A 21,567-nucleotide genomic window follows, 5' to 3' on the forward strand; every position below is an offset into this window, starting at 1 on the left:
TCCAGTCTCGGGGCCTTAAATGCTCTCAGTACCCCGCTCAGTCCCAGATTTCTCTCTCTAGTTTGGATCTCTGGCTTGACATTTATACTATCTATGTATTTCACATCATCATTTAGATTTCTATTAGACTTCCTAAATTTGACATATCCTAAACCAAATTCCTGATTCCTCTACCCTCTCATATATACATAGACACACCTGTTCTTTGAGGCTTTCTCATCTCAAAAAAGTGCTTCCATCCTTCTGTTCACTTAGGCAGAAACCTGGGAGTCATCCTCAACTTCTTTCTTTCTCTTTAATCTTATATCCAGTCCATCAGCAAATCCTGTCAGCTCTCCTTCATCTCCACTGCCACCACCCTGGTCCCTGCCAGTAACATCTGTCTTCTGGATTATTGTTAATCTCATAACTAGCTTTTCTCACATCTGCTCCTTATCCTCCTGCAGTTTCTTCTTCTTTTTTTTAAATTTTATTTATTTCTATTATTATCTTTAATGGAATATATAAAAGCAGAGAAACTTCACTCATAAATTGTGCTTTCACATATTCATATAGAAAGTATATGGAAATACATATACATGGGCTTAGAAATATTTTACTTTTCATGCAGGAATTCCAGTTCTGTTAACCAAAACTAAAGAAATAATTCATAATAAAAATAAGCTTTGTGTATAGTGACATCTATAATTACAGTAAACTGTCACTAAATTAAACATTGAACAGGGACTTCCCTGGTGGCACAGTGGTTAAGAATCGCCTGCCAATGCAGGGGACACAGGTTCAATCCCTGGTCCAGGAAGATCTGACATGCCACGGAGCAACTAAGCCCGTGAGCCACAACTACTGAGCCTGCACTCTAGAGCCTGCAAACCACAACTACTGAGCCCATGCACTGCAATTACTGAAGCCAGCACGCTCTAGGGCCTGCGTGCTGCAACTACTGAAGCCCGTACACCTAGAGCCTGTGCTCTGCAATAAGAGAAGCCACTGCAATGAGAAGACCGCGCACCACAATGAAGAGCAGCCCTCGCTCGCCGCAACTAGAGAAAGCCTGTGCGCGGCAACAAAGACCCAACGCAGCCAAAATAAATAAACAAACAAATAATTAAATAATTGAATAATAATGGTTAACTAGGTACACCCAGTCAACTAAATATGAATATTCAAAAAAATTGCATTTCTTCCTTTTTTTTTTTTTTTTTCTTTAGGTAATTTTAAAATTTATTTATTTATTTATTTATTTACCCTTGGCTGTGTTGGATCTTCGTTTCTGTGCGAGGGCTCTCTCCAGTTGCGGCGAGCGGGGGCCACTCTTCATCGCGGTGCGTGGGCCTCTCACTATCGCGGCCTCTCCCGTTGCGGAGCACAGGCTCCAGGCGCGCAGACTTAGCAGTTGTGGCTCACGGGCCCAGTTGCTCCGCGGCATGTGGGATCTTCCCAGACCAGGGCTCGAACCCATGACCCCTGTATTGGCAGGCGGATTCTCAACCACTGCGCCACCAGGGAAGCCCTCTTCCTTTTTTAAAATTAATTTTTATTGGAGTATAGTTGCTTTACAATGTTGTGTTAGTTTCTGCTGTACAGCAAAGTGAATCAGCTATACGTATACATATATCCCCTCTTTAGGTCACCACAGAGCATTGAGTAGAGTTACCTGTGCTATACACTCGGTTCTTATTAGGTATCTATTTTATACATAGTAGTGTATATATGTCAATCCCAATCTCCCAATTCATTCCACTCCCATCTTTCATCCTTGGTAACCATACGTCCATTCTCTATGTCTCTGTCTCTATTTCTGCTTTGCAAATAAGTTCATCTGTATAATTTTTCTAGATTCCACATATAAGCAATATTATACGATACTTGTTTTTCTCTTTCTGACTAACTTCACTCTGTATAACAGTCTCTAGGTCCATCCACGTTTCTGCAAATTGCACAATTTCATTCCTTTTTACGGCTGAGTAATATTGCATTATATATATGTACCACATCTTCTTTATCTATTCTTCTATTGATGGACATTTAGGTTGCTTCCAAGTCCTGGCTATTGTAAATAGTGCTGCAATGAACATTGGGGTGCATGTGTATCTTTTTGAATTATAGTTTTCTCCAGATATATGCCCAGGAGTGGGATTGCTGGGTCATATGGTAGTTCTAGTTTTAGTTTTTTGAGGAACCTCCATACTGTTCTCCATAGTGGCTGTAACAATTTACATTCCCACCAACAGTGTAGGAGGATTCCCTTTTCTCCACATCCTCTCCAGCATTTATTGTTTGTAGATTTTTTGATGGTGGCCATTCTGACTGGTGTGAGGTGATACTTTACTGTAGTTTTGATTTCCATTTCTCTAATAATTAGTGAGTGATGTTAAGCATCTTTTCATGTGTTTGTTGGCCATCTGTATGTCTTCTTTGGAGAAATGTCTATTTAGGTCTTCTGCCCATTTTTTGATTGGGTTGTTTGTTTTTTTGATATTGAGCTGCATGAGCTGTTTGTATATTTTGTAATCCCTTGTCAGTTGCTTAGTTTGCAAATAATTTCTTCCATTCTGAGGGTTGTCTCTTTGTCTTATTTGTGGTTTAGTTTGCTGTGCAAAAGCTTTTAAGTTTCATTAGATCCCATTTGTTTATTTTTGTTTTTATTTCCATTACTCTAGGAGGTGGATTGAAAAAGATCTTGCTGTGATTTATGTCAAAGAGTGTTCTTTCTATGTTTTCCTCTAAGAGTTTTATGGTGTCCGGTCTTACACTTAGGTCTCTAATCCATTTTGAGTTTATTTTTGTGTGTGGTATTAGAGAGTGTTCTAATTTCATTCTTTTATATGTAGCTGTCCAGTTTTCCCAGCACCACTTATTGAAGAGACTGTCTTTTCTCCATTGTATATCCTCGCCTCCTTTGTCATAGATTAGTTGACCATAGTTGTGTGGGTTTATCTCTGGGCTTTCTATCCTGTTCCATTGATCTATATTTCTGTTTTTGTGCCAGTACCATATTGTCTTGGTTACTGTAGCTTTGTAGTATAGTCTGAAGTCAGGGAGTCTGATTCCTCCAGCTCCATTTTTTTCCCTCAAGATTGCTTTGGCTGTTCAGGGTCTTTTGTGTCACCATACAGATTTTAAGATTTTTTGTTCTAGTTCTGTAAAAAATGCCATTGGTAATTTGATAGGGTTTGCACTGAATCTGTAGATTGCTTTGGGTAGTATAGTCATTTTCACATTATTGATTCTTCCAATCCAAGAACATGGTATATCTCCATCTGTTTGTGTCATCTTTGATTGCTTTCATCAGTGTCTTACAGTTTTCTGAGGAAAGGTCTTTTAACTCCGTAGGTAGGTTTATTCCTAGGTATTCTATTCTTTTTGTTGCAATGGTGAATGGGATTGTTTCCTTAATTTCTCTTTCTGATCATTCATTGTTAGTGTATAGGAATGCAAGAGATTTCTGTGCATTAATTTTGTATCCTGCAACTTCACCAAATTCACTGATTAGCTCTAGTAGTTTTCTGGTAGCATCTTTATGATTCTCTATGTATAGTATAGTATCATGTCATCAGCAAACAGTGACAGTTTTACTTCTTCTTTTCCAATTTGGATTCCTTTTATTTTGTTTTCTTCTCTGATTGCCATGGCTAGGAATTCCAAAACTATGTTGAATAAAAGTAGCAAGAGTGGACATCCTTGTCTTGTTCCTGATCTTAGAGGAAATGCTTTCAGTTTTTCACCATTGAGAATGATGTTTGCTGTGGGTTTGTCATATATGGTCTTTATTATGTGTAGGTAGTTTCCCTCTATGCCCACTTTCTGGAGAGTTTTTAATCATAAATGGGTGTTGAATTTTGTCAAAAGCTTTTTCTGCATCTATTGAGATAATCATATGGTTTTTATCCTTCAGTTTGTTAATATGGCATATCACATTGATTGATTTGCATATATTGAAGAATCCTTGCATTCCTGGGGTAAACCCCACTTGATCATGGTGTATGATCCTTTTAATGTGTTGTTGGATTCTGTTTGCTAGTATTTTGTTGAGTATTTTTGCGTCTATGTTCATCAGTGGTATTGGTCTCTTATTTTCTTTTTTTGTGACTTCTTTGTCTGGTTTTGATATCAGGGTGATAGTGGCCTCATAGAATGACCTTAGGAGAATTTCTCCCTCTGCAGTTTTTTGGAAGAGTTTGAGAAGGATAGGTGTTAGCTCTCCTCTAAATGTTTGATAGAATTCACCTGTGATGCCATCTGGTCCTGGACTTTTGGTTGCTGGAAGATTTTTTTAAATATTTATTTTATTTTATTTATTTATTGGTTGCTTGGGTCTTAGTTGTGGCTTGCTGGCTCCTTAGTTGTGGTGTGTGGGCTCCTTAGTTATGGCATGTGGGCTCCTTAGTTGCGGCATGCTGGATCTTTTTTAGTTGAGGCATGCAAGCTCTTAGTTGCGGCATGCATCTGGGACCTAGTTCCCTGACCAGGGATTGAACCCAGGCCCCCTTCATTGGGAGCACCGATTCTTAACCACTGCACCACCAGGGAAGTCCCGTTTGCAGGAAGATTTTTAATCACGGTTTCAATTTCATTACTTGTCATTGGTCTGTTCATATTTTCTATTTCTTCCTGGTTCAGTCTTGGAAGGTTGTACCTTTCTAAGAATTTGTCCATTTCTTCCAGGTTGTCCATTTTTTTGGCATATACCTGCTTGTAGTAGTCTCTTATGATGATTTGTATTTTTGCAGTGTCAGTTGTAACTTCTGCTTTTTCATTTCCAATTTTATTGATTTGAGTCCTCTTCCTTTTTTCTTGATGAGTCTGGCTAAAGGTTTATCAATTCTGTTTATCTTCTCAAAGAACCAGCTTTTAGTTTTATTGATCTTTGCTATTGTTTTCTTTGTTTCTATTTCTGCTCTGATCTTTATGATTTCTTTCCTTCTACTGACTTTGGATTTTCTTTGTTCTTCTTTCTCTAGTTGCTTTAGGTGTAGGGTTACATTGTTTATTTGAGATTTTTCTTATTTCTTGAGGTGAGATTGAATTGCTATAAACTTCCCTCTTAGAACTCCTTTTGCTGCATCCCATAGGTTTTGGATCATCGTGTTTTCGTTATCATTTGTCTCTAGGTATTTTTTGATTTCCTCTTTGATTTCTTCACTGATCTCTTGGTTATTTAGTAATGTATTGTTTAGCTTCCATGTGTTTATGTTTTTTACAGTTTTTTTCCTGTAATAGATTTCTAATCTCATAGTGTTGTGGTTGGAAAAGATGCTTGATATGATTTCAATTTTCTTAAATTTACGAAGGCTTGATTTGTGACCCAAGATATGATCTACCCTGGAGAATGTTCCATGTGCATTTGAGAACAGAATGTATTCTGCTGCTTTCAGCTGGAATGTCCTATAAATATCAATGAAGTCTGTCTGGTCTAATGTGTCATTTAAGGCTTGTGTTTCCTTACTAATTTTCTGTCTGGATGATCTGTCCATTGGTATAAGTGGAATGTTAAAGTCCCCCACTATTATTGTGTTACTGTCGATTTCCCCTTTTATGGCTGTTAGTATTTACCTTACGTATTGAGGTGCTTCTCTGTTGGGTGCATAAATATTTACAATTGTTATATCTTCTTCTTGGATTGATCCCTTGATCATTATGTAGTGTCCTTCCTTGTCTCTTGTAACATTCTTTATTTTAAAGTCCATTTTGTCTGATATGAGTATTGCTACTCCAGCTTTCTTTTGATTTCCATTTTCATGGAATATCTTTTTCCATCCCCTCAATTTCAGTCTGTATATGTCCCTAGGTTTGAAGTGGGTCTCTTTTAGACAGCATATATATGGGCCTTGTTTTTTATCCATTCAGCCAGTCTGTGTCTTTTGCTTGGAGCACTTAATCCACTTACATTTAAGGTAATTATTAATATGTATTTTCCTATTATCATATTCTTAATTGTTTTGGGTTTGTTTTTGTAGGTCTTTTCCTTCTCTTGTGTTTCCTGCCTAGAAGTTCCTTTAGCTTTTGTTGTAAAGCTGGTTTGGTGGTGCTTTATTCTTTTATCTTTTGCTTGTCTGTAAAGCTTTTGATTTCTCTGTCGAATCTGAATGAGATACTTGCTGGGTAGAGTAATATTGGTTGTAGGTTTTTCCCTTTCATCACTTTAAATATATCTTGCCACTCCCTTCTGGCCTGCAGCGTTTCTGCTGAAAGATCATCTGTTAACCTTCTGAGGATTCCCTTGTATGTTATTTGTTGCTTTTCCCTTGCTGCTTTTAATATTTTTTCTTTGTATGTAATATTTTTTTGTGTATTTAATATGTGTCTCGGCATGTTTCTCCTTGGTTTTATCCTGTATGGGACTCTCTGTGCTACCTGGACTTGGGTGGCTATTTCCTTTCTCATGTTAGGGAAGTTTTTGATTATAATCTCTTTAAATATTTTCTCAGACCCTTTCTCTTTCTCTTCGTCTTCTGGGACCCCTATAATTCGAATGTTGGTGCACTTAATGTTGTCCCAGAGGTCTCTGAGACTGTCCTCATTTCTTTTCATTCTTTTTTCTTTATTTTGCTCCTCAGCAGTTATTTCCACCATTTTATCTTCCAGCTCACTTATTCTATCTTCTGTGTATTTTTCATTTCAGTTATTGTATTATTTATCACTGTTTGTTCCTTGAAAGTATTTCTAGGTCCTTGTTAAACATTTCTTGTATCTTCTCGATCTGTGCCTCCATTCTATTTCCAAGATCTTGTATCATCTTTATTATCATTACTCTGAATTCTTTTTCAGGTAGACTGCCTATTTCCTCTTCATTCATTTGGTCTTATGGATTTTTACCTTGCTCCTTCGTCTACAACATATTTCTCTGTTGTCTCATTTTGTGTAACTTACTGTGTTTATGGTCTCCTTTCCACAGGCTTCAGGGTCGTAATTCCTCTTGCTTCTAGTGTCTGCCCCCTGGTGGGTGAGGTTGGTCCAGGCACTTGTGTCAGCTTCCTGGTAGGAGGGACTGGTGCCGGCACTCTGTTGATTGGAACTGAGTCTTTTCCCTCTGCTGGGCTGGGCTGTGTCAGGTAGTGTGTTTTGGTGTGTCTGTGAGCTTAGTACGACTTTTAGGCTGCCTGTCTGCTAATGGGTGGGGCTGTGTTCCTGTCTTGCTGGTTGTTTGGTGTGAGGCATCCAGCACTGGAACCTGCAGGCAGTTTGGTGAAGCTGGGTCTTAGTGTCAAGATGGAGACCTCTGGGAGAGCTCACGGTGACTAATATTCTCTGGGTCCGGGAGTTTTCTGGTGGTCCGGTGTCCTGGACTTGGCACTCTTATCCCAACACCTGGCTGGGGAACTGAGACCCCACAAGCTGCACAGCCAAAAAAAGAAGAAAAGAAAACAAGCAGACAAGCAAAACCCAAGAAAAGTGATAAAAGCAAAACCAAACAGACAAACAGAAAAAAAGAAAATACAAACAAACAAAAAAACCCAAGAGAACAACCAAACAAACAAAAGAACCCAAAAACAAACAATAAAAAACTAACAAAAACAACAAAACAAAACAAAAACAGAAAGCAAACTAAAATAAGCAAAGATAACATAAAACAAACACACAAAGATGATTAAAAAAAAGAACAAAAAGAAAAACAAGAAAAAAACCAGAAAACCACAATAAAGTAAAAATAGAAAAGTAAAAAATATATTTAAAAATTAAATAAAATTAAAACAGAAAACAACAACAGAACAAAATGAAACAAACAAACCAAAAAAGAGTTCTTGCTTTGGTAGCACATATACTAAAATTGGAATGATACAGAGAATATTAGCATGGCCCCTGTGCAAGGATGACATGCAAATTCATGAAGCATTCCATACTGTTTTGCTGTACAGTAGAAATTAAGACAACATTGTAAAGCAACTATACCCCAATAAAAATTAATTAAAAAATAGAAAAACAATCTTATAAATTTATTTATTTATTTATTTATTTATTTTTGGCTGTGTTGGGTCTTCATTTCTGTGCGAGGGCTTTCTCTAGTTGCAGCGAGTGGGGGCCACTCTTCATCGTGGTGCACGGGCCTCTCACTATCGCGGCCTCTGTTGTTGCGGAGCACAGGCTCCAGACGCGCAGGCTCAGTAGTTGTGGCTCACGGACCCAGTTGCTCCGTGGCATGTGGGATCTTCCCAGACCAGGGCTTGAACCCGTGTCCCCTGCATTGGCAGGCAGATTCTCAACCACTGTGCCATCAGGGAAGCCCAAAAAACAATCTTAATAATGATATTTTCCTGAGGCCTCCACTCTCAGTGTCCTTGACCCCACAGTGAGCCACAGCCAACCCCTGCCTCCCCAGGAGGCCCTCCAATACCTCTAGGTAGGTCTCTGGACCGGCTATGGGCCCTGTGGGGCCCACAGACTCTGACCTTGCCCATCTCCCACGTGTACTTGCCCCCAGAGTCCACAGCTGCTAAAGCTAGACTGGTCTCAGTTGTGGGAGCACATGTCCATTCAGATATTCCTCAGATGCAGGGTTTACCAAGCAGATCCCAGGGGTTTAATCCAAAGCTTGTGCAGCTGCACAGAGAGAATTCCGTTCCTCTTCCTTAGTAGCACAGCCCCTGGGGCTCAGCTTTGGTTTTGGTCCCACCTCTGCATGTGGGCTACCATTAGGTGTCTTTTCCCCGCCCAGGCGAGAGGTGGCAAAAACAACGGTGATTGAGGCACCCAGGCTGACTGGGGAACTTATTCACTCAGGCTGTGGAGGGATAAGGCAGCCACAACTGGGTCGTGTGAAGTGTCTGTGGTGACAGAGACTGGCAGGAAGTTGCAACAGACTGGGACACACTCGCTCTGGTGGGAGTCCCTCCCAGGGCCCGTGGAGGCGGGCCAGCGGGGGGGGAAGGGAGTTGCAATGGCGGCTCCGCTCCTTGTGTGCCACTCAACAATGATACCTTGCTTCTATAGCAGCCCAGGTTTCTTCCAAAAACCTTCCCTGTTGTGGAGCTCCTTACTCCTGTCCCTGCAGGCTGTCTCTTCACAGCCAATCGCTGTCCCCCCTGGGTCCACTCTCCAAAGCCTAGTTTCCAGCACCCAGCCCCCTCCACACCAGGAGACATGTGACTCAGGCTGGGGTGCGCAGGGCTGTTACATGGACCATGTGCGCAGTTCTTACTTTGTCCTGCCTTCCACAGACCGGTTGCTGTGTTCACCTCCAATCCCCCAAAGGTCCCTTTCTGCCCCAGCTGATTTTCCTGCCCTGAATGGGCTTTTCTGAGTGCAGGAACCTCTCCCCACCTTCATTTCCCTGCCAGGGATGCTGTCCCTTCTCGTTTCTTTTCTTTTGTTTTTTCTTTCTTTCATCCTACCCAGTTGTGTGGGGATTTTTAATTGCATTTTTAGGTGTCCGAGGTCTTCCGCTAGTGTTCAGCAGGTGCTCTGTGAGAACTGTTGCATTTGTAGAGGTATTCTTCTTTTTTTTTTTTTAGGGGAGTATTTATTGATATTTCCAGCAGCCATCATATCTCTCCAGTAAGATCTAATTTAAAAAAAAGTCTCAAGTTCCAAAAAATCAATCCACTCTCTACAATCAGATGTAAAAAACTATGACCAACAGAAAATACAACATCTGGGCTTCCCTGGTGGCGCAGTGGTTGAGAATCTGCCTGCTAATGCAGGGGACAGGGGTTCGAGCCCTGGTCTGGGAAGATCCCACATGCCGCGGAGCAACTAGGCCCATGAGCCACAACTACTGAGCCTGCGTGTCTGGAGCCTGTGCTCCTCAACAAGAGAGGCCGCAATAGTGAGAGGCCAGTGCACCGCGATGAAGAGTGGCCCCTGCTTGCCACAACTAGAGAAAGCCCTCGCACAGAAACGAAGACCCAACACAGCCGAAAAATAAACAAGTAAATAAATTAATTAAATAAGTTTAGAAGACTTTAAAAAAAAAAAAGAAAAAAAAAGAAAATACAACATAAACTTTTGTCATGTTAACAGAGTAAATGGTTTTACTAAAAGCTGCTGACATTTCTATCAGTAGTAGCCATAGGGAGGTTGTTGGTTGTGACCATAGTGTCCATACTGATGGGGGTAGTAAGGTTCTTGTCTGTGCTGCGGGTAATTGTTACCCCAGGATCATCCGTGCCACTGATTGGATCGATTGTCGCTTGGCCACCCCTGTCTGCTATCCCTACCTCTAAACTGTCTGTTATCTTGCAACCGATTGCCTCTATTTCTTTGGTTCCCACCACCTCTGCTATTCCATTCCTCAACAATTGGAGGGGACTCAGGAGGGCATTTCAGGTATTCCTGGTACTCTTTGTCATCTTCTGTGAATCTACTGGCAAACATCTCTTCAGAATTTGGAACAGCTTCAGAAGTGTCAGTTATTCTGAAATCCGCAGGGATTTGAAGCAGCTGTACTGTTTAATGTTTTGATTGTTTAGATCTCTGGCCCAGAACACCATCACAGGACCTCCAGACCCCTTCAGCTCTCCAAGGTAACAGGACCACACCTGTAGATGTATTCTTGATGTACTTGTGAGGAAGGGTGAATTCTGCATCCTCCTATTCTGCCATCTTGATTCCTCCCTCCTACAGTTTCTTCTTAACACAGAGACCAGAGGATCCTTTTAAAGTGTAAATCATATTATGTTAGTCTTTGGTGGCTTCTTACCTGACTCAGAGCTGAAGCCAAACTTACCAGGACTTAACCTGGCCCCATGTCCCTGGGGCCCTGGGCCTGGCCTCTCTGACCTCACCTTGTACCATCACCCACCCTTCCCACCCCGGGCTGGGCTGCTGCCTCACATGTTCACCCTTCAGAGAGGCCCAGCCTTGCCCCTCTCCTGCTGATGCTCCCTCATCATGTCCTTCCCTGGCTTTATTCTTTTCCACAGCACCAGTGTCATTGGGCACCCTATGTATTTTATTGTTACTTTATTTGTTTGTCTCCCCCAACGAGAACATAAATTCCAGGATAGCAGGTACTGTATGAAGAATGGATGAGTAAAAATAAAAACAACAGCAACAACAAAACAAAAATTAAAAAGAAAGAATGGATGAGTAAATGCTAACTTATTATTTCATTATGAGACAGGCCCACATTTATTTAGGGCTGAAGTTGATCACAACATAAAATGTCTCCATTCCCCTCCCTCCCCACTCCTCATGCACATACATAGCTTAAGGCTGCTTATGGATAACTTTGGAAGGTTCCAGTATAAGGGTTGGGAGTCATAGGCAGCACTGAATTAGGTGAAGCTGATGCTGAAAGTTCAGCCTCTCTGTACACCAGTGCCGAATTGAATCTTGGAGACAGAGTTTTGGGTGAAGTAGAAAAGGATAGCTTTATTGCTTTGCTGAGCAAAGGGGGACACAGCAGGCTCCTGTCTTGAAAAACTATGTGTCCCCACCTGGGAGGATTTGATGAGGACTTTATAGCAATAGTTCAAGGGTGGGGTTGCTGACAAGATGAGGGTGTGTGCAGGGTCCCTTAATCTTGATGAACCTCTCTGGTCCCTTTAATCTTGCCTCAGGTGGTTTCTTGGCTGCTCCTCCCTTGATTAGCAACAGTTCGAATCTGCCCTTTGGAACTCAGGGAAGGTTATGGAGGCTGGAGTCTTGCTTACAAGAAACGGGGGACAGAAAATTCTCCATGCCCGGGAGCCCCACAGGGTCCTCCTCCGTTTCAAAGCCTGGATTTAGCCCCATAACATGGTCAGTATTGGAGGAGGAGATTGTCACATTTCCTCTGCCTCGCAAAAGAAAAGTCAAAATGTGTAACTGATGGAGACACGGCAGAACTGTCAGCCATTTAACATGTGCAAAGTGGGACTTCCCTGGTGGTCCAGTGGCTGACTCCACGCTCCCAATGTAGGGGGCCCGGGTTTGATCCCTGGTCAGGGAACTACATCCCACATGCCACAGCTAAGAGTTCACATGCCGCAACTAAAGATCCCACGTGCTGCAACTAAAGAAACGATCCCCCGTGCCCCAAAAAAGATCCCGCACACGGTGACAAAAATCCCGCATGCCACAGCTAAGACCCAGCGCAGCCAAATAAATAAATAAATATTTTTTAAAAAATAACGTGTGTAAAGTAAGTTATAGACTCTTGTGCAGCGGCTTAAACTCTGTCACTTCTGTCAAGACAAACACACACACACAGGTGAGTCACCCGCCTCTGTGCTCTTGGAGTCCCAGTTCTTAAGAGTACTGAGCCTTAGCCTAAAAGAGAGGTTCAATTTCTGGAATCAAGGCAGGTAGGAGAGAGATTTGGGGATTTGCCTGTCTGCTGTCCTTGAAAAGCATCCTGTTTAGGTTTCCCACCCCCACACCTTCTCACACTCCCCTCCCCTCCCCATCCCGGAGCTTGACCTTTCCCAGTGGAACCGTCCTTAGCGTCCATCTCCCGCCTTTTGCCCGTGGCTGTGCCTGACCCTCTGCAGCACTCCCAGCACGCCCGCTGGGCTGCACACAGTCCCCCAAGGAAGGTTCTGTGCCTGGGCATTTCTCTCTGCACCACAGGGTTCTGGAACGTCTTAGAATGGGTGAGCAATGATTGCTTCTGTTTGTGGAGGACTTGCTGCCCATCAGGTTCTGTGCTGCTGGGCTCCACGCTTAGTGTTTCTCAAACCTTTGCCACTTTCCATTTTTACCACAAACCTGAGAAATGGAAATTAGCCCTGTTTTATACATGAGGACATGAGGCTTAGAGAAGTTAGGAAACTTGCCCAGTGTCACTAATTAAATGGCAGAGCCAGGGTGAATCCAAAGGCAGCATTTTAAGTCATACTTTGAGACAAGTTTGCTCTTTTCTAACCTGGAAAATAACGAAGGGGCTGCTACCCTTGGGACAAGGAGCTGCTGGAAATAAATGTAGGCAAGTTTGTTAGCTTGATAGAACAAACAGCTCATTTTGGGAGGTGGTAATTTTAGGGAGGAATATTAGGTTTTGATACTATTTTATTCAGACTTAAATATTTTCAAAAATTTTCTTTGGCTGTACACTCGGCCACTCTGTAGTACTTTTGTAGGTTATGCCATTTATTACTGACAATACTCGTGACCGTTTTAAAAACAGACCAGATCACCCAGAGGTTCCTGCGAACTAAGTGGAAATGGTATCTTGGAGCCATGATGGGAGCAAGGATTATGCTGGGGTCAAATGGGAGGCAGCCATCCGTTTATTTAACAGCCCGCATCTGAGAGTTTATGCTAAATGGGAATAACTGGGCTCAGGTTTATCCACCACAAAAGGACTTCATTCTGACATCAGTAGGAGATGCTTACATGGAAAGCTGTTTATTTTGTTGTAAACATTCCAAATCTGCCTTTGGTGAGATTTTCTACAAAGTAAACTTAGGTTGTCACTGTTAATCTGGCCGTTATCAAGCCATGAACTTGAGATGGACAGCCGTAGCCTCTAGGGGAGTCACTGCCCTGAGTGCCCAGCCGATGGGCTCTGTGCTGACCATCTTCCACCACCTGTTTCTCAGACTGTCCAGGAGCCTGAGGGTTCACTTTCTACTTGTAAATTGAGTCGCCTTCCTCCCCTCACTGCATGTTCTTAGGTGCCTGTGGTTACAGGCTCTCTCCCTCACCAGCCCTCTGGAGACTTTGGCCCATGTTTTAATCTAGTCCAATAACTCTGGATCCCTAGTTTGTCAGAGACCCGGCCTATCTGCACGTTGGTTTCTGCAGCTGTCCTGATGGTGGCCATCCCGTCTCAGCTTCCCAACACATCCACTTCCCAAGCCAACTTCATTCTTGGTTTGCTTTTTGCTGCTGTGTGTTGTTAGGAAATTGCTCTTGGAGGGGTTGGTGAACGGTCAAAAGTTTCCGGTTACAGTCACCAGGGTCACCCAACATTGGGCGCATCCAACCTGGGACTCACTGCACTTGGCTCCTTTTGTACGGATTCCCCGTGTCACCATGCAGCTGCCTTTGTTGTGGGCCTGTCACTGACCCAACTTCTGGAAGGAGGCCCTGCTCTCCCTCCTCCCTCTTCACCTCACGCAAGACTCTTCCTCATTCTCCGGCCGTGACCTCCACCCCAACTGCTCCTGCTCAGGTGCCGGGAGCGAAACAGATACTCCTCTGCCCTTATCTGCTGTGCCCAGCTGCCACCTCACTGCCCGTGCCCCGGGGGAGGAGATTCGTGGCAAAGGACGTGAGGCTTGAGAGTGCTTTCCAAGAAGTGCGCGGGTTGATAAGAACCTGAGAGTATTAGTCAGAAAAACCTTAAAGCCTTGGTCGTTTCTGTCTGGGTACCAAAGGCAGGTGAGGCTGGGCTCTGTCTAAATAAACAGAGCTCATCTGTCCTGAAGTGACCGATTAGCCACGTCCTATGAATTGCTGGGGAGCAAACAACAACTTGTCACCTTGGCCAAGCACAGGATTGTGAAACCCTCGCCCTTTGCGCTTCCTGGGGAGATCAGGCAGAAGAGCCACACGCCAAGAAGGTCCTCCCGAAACACAGTTGTCTTCACGTCCTCTATTTAAATCCCCTTGAGATGTCCTGGTCCACTTCACTTTCCTGCCAACTCCTCTCAAGGCTCCTGCGCCTCATTTTCAGGACTGTGTAATCTGATGTCTGGGGTATTTGTTCAAAATATTTAACAACCAATTCAACAGTATTGCAATATTTTAACAACTGGCAAGGCTGTGCAGGTGCACACCAGCTGAATACAAGCCCCTGCTGGTGTCTAAGTACTCATTAACACAGGCCTGCCGTTCCAGTCGGGCCTGTTTCTATTCTGAGTCAGGCCCTGGTGCCTCAGCTGCTTTGCTTCCCTCATTGAAGTGTGCTCTCCCCTCCCTGGTTAGCTCCAGTCCACTCCAGAGACTGATGAATTCAACCTGTCAATTAGTCCCAAGTACATTTTTGTTGATGAACTTGAACTCCCTGCCTCTTAGATACATATTTCCTTTCTCTTTCATTACTGGGCTCGAAGAAGGCATATAGTAAACAGAATGAAAGTGCAGAGTGAAATGGCAAATAGTCTTGGAGAAACCTCTCAAACTCAAGGTCACAAAGGCTTCCTGGAGGTGCAGTCCTGTGTGTACCATTCTAGCTTGATAAACTCTGGGTAGCTCACGTGGCCTGTCTCATTAGAGCCCTCGCAAACCTTTATCCTGGAGAGCACCCAAGATGTATTCTAATGCAGGACACAGCATTCCTCTGCAGTTGCTTTGACATTGCAGCGTGGAGGTGGGAAACCTCAGCCGTTTCCTCCAACTTGAACTTCTAAGAGCAGTTGTTGGGGAAATTGGTTGAGTGTATACAGCAAGTTGAATATTAAACACAGTGTCTTTGATGATTAAAGGCCCTGCTGACAAGTGGCTATAAGTTTAAAGTAAATGGTGGTTTGATGCTCCTTATTCTTCTTTTGGAATCTGTCAACATCCCAATCTTCAAAGGCCATTTTATAACCTGTGTATTTAGGCATTTCATCTAAGGAATTTATTTTTTAAGAGTAGATAAGTATGTCTTTTTCCTTTCTGCTATTCATGTGGTATCCATTTGTAATTCTTGAAAATTTTATTTCCATAAGAAATTATAAGCTCTTAAATTCAAAATCTCAAAATAGAATTTACATAATAACTGTAGAATTTTGGATGTGGTGTTGTCATTTTAAACAGGAGTCAGGGTATATTTCAGACATGGAAATAATGTTAAAGACATTTTCTTTATAGCTGCATTAAATAGTACCCAACCTAGTAGCTAATGACACAGCCTCCTCTAAACTGGACCTAAGATACAGTCAGGAAGGGAAAGAAGGAGACTGATGAGCCAATTCTCTGACAAATCATAGAACAAAATCTGAAACTTCCTATCACATATCAAGTTGATGGGTTTTACTTGGGAAGTTTGAGTATTCTTCATGGCAATGCATCTCTGCATTTTGTTACCACTTCCTGGATTGAGTTATGCAGATTCAGCCAACTAGGCTTAATTTTCAGGTTCTAAACGGGTTTTGAACTCTTTTCTTGCCACTGTTGGAAGGCAGCAATGTGTCCTAATTGTGTGGCCCAAGGAGTGAAGGGTAAACCCTAAGTGTACATGATTAAGGCCCACAGAGTTAGAGAATGGTACAGCTTCTGGGCCAGTGTGCCCAAACTGTGCTCCAGGCAGCTCTTTGAGAGCTACAGGTCAGGACTGGGAGACAGTAGTGAGCCCTGGACTCTCCACTCTTGCTCATCCGTATTAGCTTATTTACACTGTGGGCTTCCAGATAATCATTCATCGGAAGAAAGGATGTCAGGGCCAAAAAAAAGGTTTGAAAACCACCAAGGTCTCCTAGTTGTCTCATTTTCTACAAGGGGAAGTTGAACCCCAGGATATTGAAGAAAGTCACCCAAAGTCACATAGTGACCTGGCAACTCCTATTTCCTTGGAGACCCTCTTTACAGACTACTTCTAACTGTGACTTTTCTATCCCTTAAAAAAATATATATATATATATATATACATATATATGTATATATATATATATATGTATATATATATACATACATACATATAGTTCTGTATTTTAGCCTGCTAAATTGTAGACAATGTTAAATAGTCAGTAGAGGTGATAACAGTTTGAGTAGGCTCACTGGCTTCAGTAGTTGTGGCTCATGGGTTCTAGAGTACAGGCTCAGTAGTTGTGGCACATGGGCATAGTTGCTCTGAGGCATGTGGGATCTTCCCGGACCAGGGATCAAACCCTTGTCCCCTGCATTGGCAGGCGGATTCTTAACCACTGTGCCACCAGCGAAGCCTGAGTAGAATTATTTTTAAGGCTCAGGAATGCTATTTGTGATCTGTGCCATCTCTCATCATCCTTAGTTTTGAGTGTCAAGGACACTTGCTGTGGGAGAAGAGGCTTGTTTACTTCTGTGCACTCTGCCTGCAGTTACAGTTTTTAAAGACAGGCTGTGTTCCTGTCGAGAGCTACACCAACAGGCATTTACTCTTCAGTCCAGGCGTACAGCGGTGGCCCCGTGGCCTGACCATATAGCTCTCTTCAGGGGCTTCTCCAAGTGAACATTCATTCCTGACATCACTCAGCTGTGTCTTCTTACAATCTGAGGAAACAACTCGGTGGAAACAGTCAAACATACACCATCACTAGTCGCATTCATTGTCATATATTGGTAGGACAAAGAAGATCATATACAATTAAGGGGAGACGGAATTCCTTGGCAGTCCAGTGGTTAGGACTTGGTGCTTTCACTGCCGGAGCCCTAGTTCGATCCCTGGTCAGGGAACTAAGATCCCGCAAGCCGCACAGCACAGCCAAATAAAAAAAACAAAAAAAATTAAGGGGAGACAGGAAGATCAGTAGTTTATCATTTATTGTACACTTGCATTCCAGGCACTGTGCTATGCGTTTTACATGCATTGTTCCTTCTGATTCTCACAACCACCCCAATAAGTAAATAATGTTATGATCTCCATGTTACCCATGAGGAAATGGACTCATAGAAAGGTTAACATGTAACATATTAATATTTTATCCCGCAAACTGTGGAAAACTGAGACTCAAATCTGGGTTACATTGACTTCAAGGCAGAACTTTAAAGAAATGCAAACATCAAGGTATGAGTAAGTACTAAGTAATAAATATTGTCTTAAATATTTGCAGTTACCTCTTCTGGAAAGTCCTTGTGAGCCTCTTTCTGCTAACTCTGAATATCTTCACACCAGTCTCAGCACCGTCTCAGGCCACCAGGACTCTGGTTCATTGACCAGCATTGTGTCCGCTGCCCACTGAGCTCCCCTTTCAGCCTCTCATCTTCCCATCACTGAAGAAGCTCTACCTACCTGTAGACCTATCGGAAAGAAGGCATTGCCTTTTCAGATAAATTTCTCACACCAGGCAGGTTCCAACTTCTTATGTTAAAACTGAAGGAAGAAAATGAAGTCATGGTTTTTTAACTTTGCTGGAATGGATGGAACTCTCAATAACTCTTTCTGTCCAGAAAAGATTTTCTCATCTGGACCCGGAACTCTTCTTATTCTTGGCTCTTTGCCCTTTGAAGCTGTAAATCATGCTCTTTGTTTGCTGAGTGGCTGCTGTTTCCCAACCCGCCAGCTCCCTGGAGTTTTTGATGGAGCTAGGTCTTGCTAACATGCTCAAAGTTACAAAAACCCATCTTACTGGCACATAACTTGCAAGGATAAGTGTTTTTTAATTCATTCCTGGGAGCCTGGTGCTTCCCTGTGTGGGTTCTTGTTTTGCTCTCTGCCTGGTCTAAGAACAGTGCCTGTTGCAGACATTGTCCAGACCTGAACCCTGGCCTGTAAGGAATAAGGGTACAGTGCCTGTCACATAGTAGGTGCTCAGCGGAGGGTGGTTGAATAAATGAACAACACACTTAAGTGAAATTTGACAAGATTTTAAAATAGATATCAAGTATCACGGTACCTTGTTCACCAGTTTATAACTTTACCATCAAATTTAAGCTGTGATTGAGCTTATGTGTACTATAGGACAAAAAAGATTCTAAGTTAAATAGTACATATGGGACTTCCCTGGTGGCGTAGTGGTTAAGAACCTGCCTGCCAATGCAGGGGACACGGGTTTGAGCCCTGGTCTGGGAAGATCCCATATGCCGCGGAGCAACTAAGCCCATGCACCACAACTACTGAGCCTGTGCTCTAGAGCCCACGAGCCACAACAACTGAGCCCGTGAGCCACAGCTACTGAAGCCCGCGCACCTAGAGTCCATGCTCCGCAACAAGAGAAGCCACCACAATGAGAAGCCCGGCACCGCAAAGAAGAGTAGCTCCCGCTCGCCGCAGCTAGAGAAAGCCCATGCACAGCAACGAAGATCCAACGCAGCCAAAAATAAGTAAAAAGAAAATAGCATGTACTCTCACATAAGCCCTGCAGATTTGCTCAACTCTCATATGAAAAGTGTTCAGACTAGCCCAGACTGGTCTCTCTCTAAAGCCCCCAGCTTTTTTTCTTTGAAGGACTTCCCTGGTGGCGCAGTGGTTAAGAATCCGCCTGCCAATGCAGGGGACACGGGTTGGATCCCTGGCCCGGGAAGATCCCACATGCTGCGGAGCAACTAAGCCCGTGCACCACAACTGCTGAGCCTGCGTGCCACAACTATTGAAGCCCGCACGCCTAAAGCCTGAGCTCCGCAACAAGAGAAACCACCGCAATGAGAAGCCCACGCACCGCAACGAAGAGTAGCCCCCACTCAATGCAACTAGAGAAAGCCCGCATGCAGCAACGAAGACCCAACACAACCAAATAAATAAAAAATTTTTTAAAAAGTCAAGAAAACAGCCAAGAAATGAATATATGTGAGGAGCTATAATGCTACTGAGAGTAGAAAATTATCACTACATTTCCCCATCATGAAGAAAGTATGTTGTTTCCTTCATTTTTTTTTTTTCAGCAAAAAAATCTCTCTAATTGTAGTACATGAGATTACAGTTATAAGGATACCCCTAAAGACTGTCTTTTAAAGCTATTTTCTTAAGAAAACTGTATTCTTATATTTTATAGTATTGTGAGTTTTTTCCTGCTTACAAAATAATACAAATGAGTGGAAAATTAAAATAAATTCTAAAAACAAACAAGGAAAGAGGTTTAACTTCATTTCTTTACAATGTATTCAGTAATTGTTATGTCCAGAATTTTCTTTTACAAAGAACTTTTTGGAAAATATTGGGGCATGTTAAGCACAGTATAGATAAAAAGATGAGGACCTTATCCGTGGACCAGTGGCATTTTAGAAGTAAAGTATAAGGGGAGAATGGGTTAAAATAATATCCCGTGGTTTTAGCCAGTAATACTTAAGCAGCTACTCTGGGTCTGGAGCCTGGACACCTGCTTGGCAGGCTGTTGCTATGGGGCAGAGTTGGAGTCTGCTGCCCTCTTGTGGCCACTTTTTTCATGTTCCTGAGCCTTACAGAGAAAAAGAATTTAAATGTACCATATGTGTTAAGCCTTTGTAATTCATTCTTTGCAGAGTTTTTTTCATCTTAAAACTTAAAGTTGTTAGAGATTATTTTACTCAAAGTCTGAGAAGCTAACTTATTAATTAGGCCTAGTTATTGCACATGTTGTTATATAATTTGAGGACACTTTTTCACATATCTTGCTTGATTGATTACAGGGTGGAATACAGATATAAAAAATGCTATCTGATTTTTTTTTTGCACATTTGCCAAGTAAATGTTATGTTTTCTTCTGAAAAGATAAGATCAAAGGATTTAAATATGCCTTATTTGATGAAATTATAGGAGCATTAAAAGGTAAGAGATTTTAAAAATCTTTTGTAATCTGACAAAATAGTGTAGACCTATTTCTCCCTGCTTTTCTCTGCTAAGTACAACTATAGTCCTGGAAACGCAAGTGGCATCCAAAGTAGACCATTTGCAGTGGTAAGAAGAAGATGAATTGGTTTGGGGGCCCCAGGACTGAAGGAACAGCATAGAGAAGGTGGCCAGGACCAGTGTACCCTGACCTACATCTAGCAACAAGAAGGGGTCACATAGGCTCCTCTCGCCCCATGATTGACTGGTTGTCTATCCAACATCATCAGGAGAACCCAGCACCCAGCAAGGGGGAGCCTATAGGAGACCCGTAGCAATAAGTGACCAGGGGAAGCACTCTCCTCCACTGGGCCCGAGATGCCCCTCCCCTACTAAGCCAGACCTAGGCATCCAGGAGGCACAAACAGGGGGATTCTGCCAGCACTGCAAGTGACCCAGCCTGGGAAGTCCCTTTATCTTCATGGGCCTGAGACTCCCCTCCTTTACCCACATTCACTCGGGCAGATGGGGAGCAGCAAAGAGGGGGGCACTGTAAAGGGGAACCCCACCTCAACAAGCAGTCCTGCCTGGGAAGCCTGCCCAGGGGCCTGAGATCTCCCCCTGCCAAGGACCACCTACAGGCCAGGCCAGGCCCTCAGACAATACCAGCAGGGACCTGTGGGGGCCTCAGCAGCACCAGCCAAACCACAATGAACAGCAGAGTCTCTGAAAATTAGACCGCAGCCCATGAAAGCAGGCCAGAACCTGAGTGCTGAACCTAAAGAGAATGGCTGCTTGCTAAAATGAAGGATTTAAATAGGACCAAGATTCCCTAAAAAGAATAGTCTCTAAACATAGTGTACAAATGTTCAGGATACAACCCCAAATCTCCTGTCAAACCAAGAACTGAAAAGTCACAACTTGAATGAAGAAGCAGTCACAGACACCAACAGTGAGATGAATCACACTGATTTGGAATTAAATGATAAGGGTTTTAAAGCAACCAACATAAAAATGCTTGACAATCAATTACAAATTCTCTGGAAATAAATGAAAAATAGAAAATCTCAGCAAAGAATTAGAAAAAGAGCAAATGTAAATAGTAGAATGAAAAATACAACAGCCAAAAAACTGATGAATTGAACCTCATCAAAATTAAAACCTTTTGCTCTCTGAAAGCCCACATGATGAAGATGAAAAGATAAGATACACACTGGGAGAAGTATTTGCAAATCTGATATCGGACAAAGGACCAGTATCTCTAGAGTATGTAGAAACCTCTCAAAACTCAACAGAAAAAAATAATCCAATTAGAAAATGGGCAAAAGACACAAAGAGAC

At 42.7% G+C, this 21,567-nt stretch overlaps 1 protein-coding gene, 1 non-coding gene and 1 pseudogene across 6 annotated transcripts in view; 2 read left to right on the forward strand and 1 right to left on the reverse strand.

Annotated features, from left to right (window-relative positions):
• Positions 1-21,567, forward strand: part of SHLD1 (shieldin complex subunit 1) — a 102,573-nt gene that overhangs the window by 14,172 nt on the left and 66,834 nt on the right. The window contains exon 4 of one of the 5 annotated variants that reach the window (XR_009497667.1): positions 17,598-19,508. The exons of 3 other annotated variants lie outside the window; for them this stretch is intronic. Coding sequence is in view for 1 of the 2 variants with exons in the window: in XM_059897800.1 (XP_059753783.1) it covers positions 17,598-17,623 (26 nt within the window). In the remaining variant the exon portion in view is untranslated. Of the gene's footprint in view, positions 1-17,597; positions 19,509-21,567 lie in introns of those variants that run through there. One more of the 5 variants, XM_059897800.1, reaches the window with a different exon arrangement.
• On the forward strand, positions 7,743-7,845 carry LOC132350083 (U6 spliceosomal RNA). The gene has a single exon (XR_009497835.1). It is a non-coding gene; the product is annotated as a U6 spliceosomal RNA (small nuclear RNA).
• LOC132349373 (RNA guanine-N7 methyltransferase-activating subunit-like protein) lies at positions 9,929-13,684 on the reverse strand (annotated as a pseudogene).

The sequence above is a fragment of the Balaenoptera ricei genome, chromosome 15 (genome assembly GCF_028023285.1).
Source record: "Balaenoptera ricei isolate mBalRic1 chromosome 15, mBalRic1.hap2, whole genome shotgun sequence".
Classification (NCBI taxonomy): Eukaryota; Metazoa; Chordata; class Mammalia; order Artiodactyla; family Balaenopteridae; genus Balaenoptera; species Balaenoptera ricei.